Source organism: Teleopsis dalmanni, chromosome 2 (genome assembly GCF_002237135.1).
Source record: "Teleopsis dalmanni isolate 2A chromosome 2, ASM223713v2, whole genome shotgun sequence".
NCBI lineage: Eukaryota > Metazoa > Arthropoda > Insecta > Diptera > Diopsidae > Teleopsis > Teleopsis dalmanni.
In genome coordinates this window covers 166,149,902-166,153,253 of record NC_051847.1, presented here as the reverse complement: position 1 = coordinate 166,153,253, position 3,352 = coordinate 166,149,902, and the positions used below count along the sequence as shown (strand labels likewise).

The 3,352-nt window shown below is 27.8% G+C and overlaps 1 protein-coding gene across 1 annotated transcript; it reads right to left on the bottom strand.

The window, feature by feature from the left end:
• Positions 1-2,521: 2,521 nt before the first annotated feature.
• On the bottom strand, positions 2,522-3,352 carry LOC119683588. Its single transcript, XM_038097360.1, has 2 exons — positions 3,091-3,352; positions 2,522-3,007 (listed from the first exon to the last, which is right to left on the bottom strand). The coding sequence occupies exons 1-2, from the start codon at positions 3,338-3,340 to the stop codon at positions 2,616-2,618; spliced, it is 642 nt and encodes a 213-aa protein (XP_037953288.1). The 5' UTR covers positions 3,341-3,352; the 3' UTR covers positions 2,522-2,615.

Sequence of the window (3,352 nt, the reverse complement as noted above, 5' to 3'; positions counted from 1 at the left end):
AATATGCAAATCAATCGGAAAAATGATAAGCAAGTAAATGCACTACGCAAAAGCAACTGATATCACTTCTTAACAAACATTAAATAAGTTTTAATTTCACTTTCTTTCATTATTGCAAACATTTACTAAATTATTAGAAATAGAATATTAATAATTTACAAAAAAATTTAAAAGAGTGTATCGATATATATATATAAACTATCAGCATGCAAATATAACAGATATGTCATATTAACAGATATATTATTTAAAAAGCAGTTAAATGAAGTACTAACGAATACCTTATATGAAATCAAAATATTATATATATATATATATATATATAGTATATACTAGTATATAAATAGTAATTTTTGTTATTCAGCAACACTAACTCTAATCAAAACTAAGCGAATGTATAGCGATAAAACTGATTATTTCAATATTGAATATTTATTACAAAATTTTGGTTAATGTTATATATGTGTCGACTGTTTCGTAAACCTTCATGGAATTCAGAAAACACAAATCCTAATAAGGTGCTTTTACCACTGAAATGCGTAAGGTTTAAAAAAATAAAGAATTTGAATTTTTTGGGACACCCTAATGTATATTGTAAATCACTACAATAAGCAGTAGATAAAAATCTAAGCCATTTGCCATCGACAACTAAGTGCTGCTCACAACAAGTAGGGTTCTCCTTGAACAGAGCAATGATCCGAATTGCAACAATTTTTTTTTTTTATTTTTTTGCTTTGTTTGTTAATATGTTTTTAAATGGTGTGCATTTTACAATATAAAATTAATATATCTTAAAACTTCAGGAACTTCAGTTGGGAAGTTCCAGTTTCTCACCATCCTTTCTTGTTAATTAAATAATTCTCTGAATCTCTTGCAATGAACAGTTAGTTCTTCGATTTTCTTTAGCGTGTTTAATAGAATCGTTTTTTTCACTTCTAGTCTTTTTTGCGACAAGAGATTCATGTTCGTCTATAGGTCTTTCAAATTCTTCTAAATCCATAACCATTTATACAGTTAAAAAATATATTAAAATTATGTCTTTAGGTAAAATTATTGAAAATTGAAACTAGCGCTTAGAGAGAGCCTGGCTTTTTTGGTTTAGTTCTGCATAAATATTTTTTTATGTATTTTATATTTATCACAAATAGTGATTGAAATCACGATTTATTCTTATTCAATAGTTTTGATAACTGAAGAGTAATGCCCATGTTCTCTAATAAGCAAGTACCGCACTGCACGATGTTGAATCGAAATAAACCGATATATGTTTTCGGTTTTCAATGCCGGTTTGCTTTTTAAAAAAATTATCGGCTATCGGTTTACGATTTAGTTCGGGTTCGAATCACTGATTTAAATTTATGTGCATTTCGCATTATCAATTTTATCGTATGAATCAATATTACGTTTCGAGTAAAAAATAATATATTTATTTTAAGAAAATATCCATTTAGATTTTATTGAAGATGTTGCCATGTCGTAGTGTAGAGCATGACAAGATTTCAAGTTTACTTATCTACAATATATAATCTATATTAAATGGGTTCACTGTGCAGTGATAGTATCGTAATTCAGGTAGTAATAGACCCTGATAGTCCAAATTTCATTTTAGATAATTAATTCAATTAAATATATAAAAGAAGTTTTAGATAATGTGTATGTGTTTATTTCTTATTTTGCGTCCCTATATCCAACTAATGGAAACGGGCATTAAGAAGAAGCTGTTCTTATTTGCATACAAACATCGAAGATATCTACTGTTGTTGTTGTGGGATTCTTCGTAACTTCTCCATGCTATGTGAAACATAGCATTTAAAGAACCTAAACGTATATTAAACTGAGGTTAGAAGGCAATTTAGACACAAGGAGATATTTTTTATGCTTATTGTTGCCATAGTTGGTTTCTGTATTACAAATGTCAAGAATTCTGATCTGCAGAAATTCACGTATATTAATAACAAATTTTTAATTTAAATAAAAATAAAACTAATTCAAAGTTAGGGAAATAGAAGTGTTTACTGCTATGCTTGTTAATTAACAAAGCCACATATTAATTGAGAATCCTAAATTTATATCATATAAATTCTTTATTAACACAAGGAAATTAAATAAAAAAATATTCCCTTTTAGTTATAATTGATATTGCACTTATTTTTGATGTTAGACACAAAATTGCAAAAATGTATATAAAAAATTAAGTTATAATAAACAAATGCTTTATGTTGTATTTTAATATTTTTGTCGTATGTGTAGTGCATTTTATACAAACAATGTAACTTAATTATATTTTAAATTTTATTTATTTTTAAATATATATTACTATATATATTTGCTTAAAGTCAATTATATATTAAAACTGCAAATGAAAATATTTTTTAATGTAAATGTTATTTAAGTTCATGCAAAGCCAATTATGTACTTTTATTGCAATAATAAGATTATGTAAATTATTACATGTAATAAATAATAAAATGTTTATTCAATAATTATAATAAATATAAAAAATTAATTTCATTAATGATATATGTATATAAATAATATAATTAGAGTTGTATGATAAGATAATGTGCCTTGAAGGTATCTGATCTGTGCTTATGTGCAGTATAGATTTATTTATTTCATTTATTCGTGGAGTTTATTTCATCTACAACTCCTAATGATATTTCAGGATTAGCTGTTGTTGTTACACCATTATCGTTGGAGTCATCGACGACTTCAATGCCTCTAACACTGAAATCCATACAGGCTAATTGGAAGTTTAACAACTCAAAGCTAAGAAAATTTAACGTGGCATTGCTGCATGCATGGAGTGTACTGGTGTCGCTATGCTGCCTTATGCCATGCAATTTCAAGCAGCCGGAAAGCGGTAGTGGAAGCGGCACCGGTAGTGGTATACAAAAAGGCGGTATTTCATTACCAGAAAAATGATTTGTCAAAATCGTATCACCATTCAAAATTATATCTGTGCGTATGTCAAATAAGTCCTGATTTGTTGTCCAACGAGCACATACTATTATTAAACATAGGATAAGTTAAAAAATTAAAAAAAGCTATGAACAGTAGTATTTATTAAGTAGACTAATAATTACTCACTACTTTGATTAAAATTGAAAATAGTATTAATTATATTGGCACAGCAGCCACAATTCCACTCGCTTAGGCAACTACAATTGTTTCTCAAAAATTGACTTGTGGTACGTATGCGCTGTATTAACACATGGTGTTTCTCCCGTACTCGATCTTTATCCTTTTCCTTATCACGCATGCGATGAGTGCTGACAAAAACGCAGGCGATTACTAAGAAAATTGCTATGTAAATTAAACGCGTGGATATAGCTCCCATGTTAACACTCGG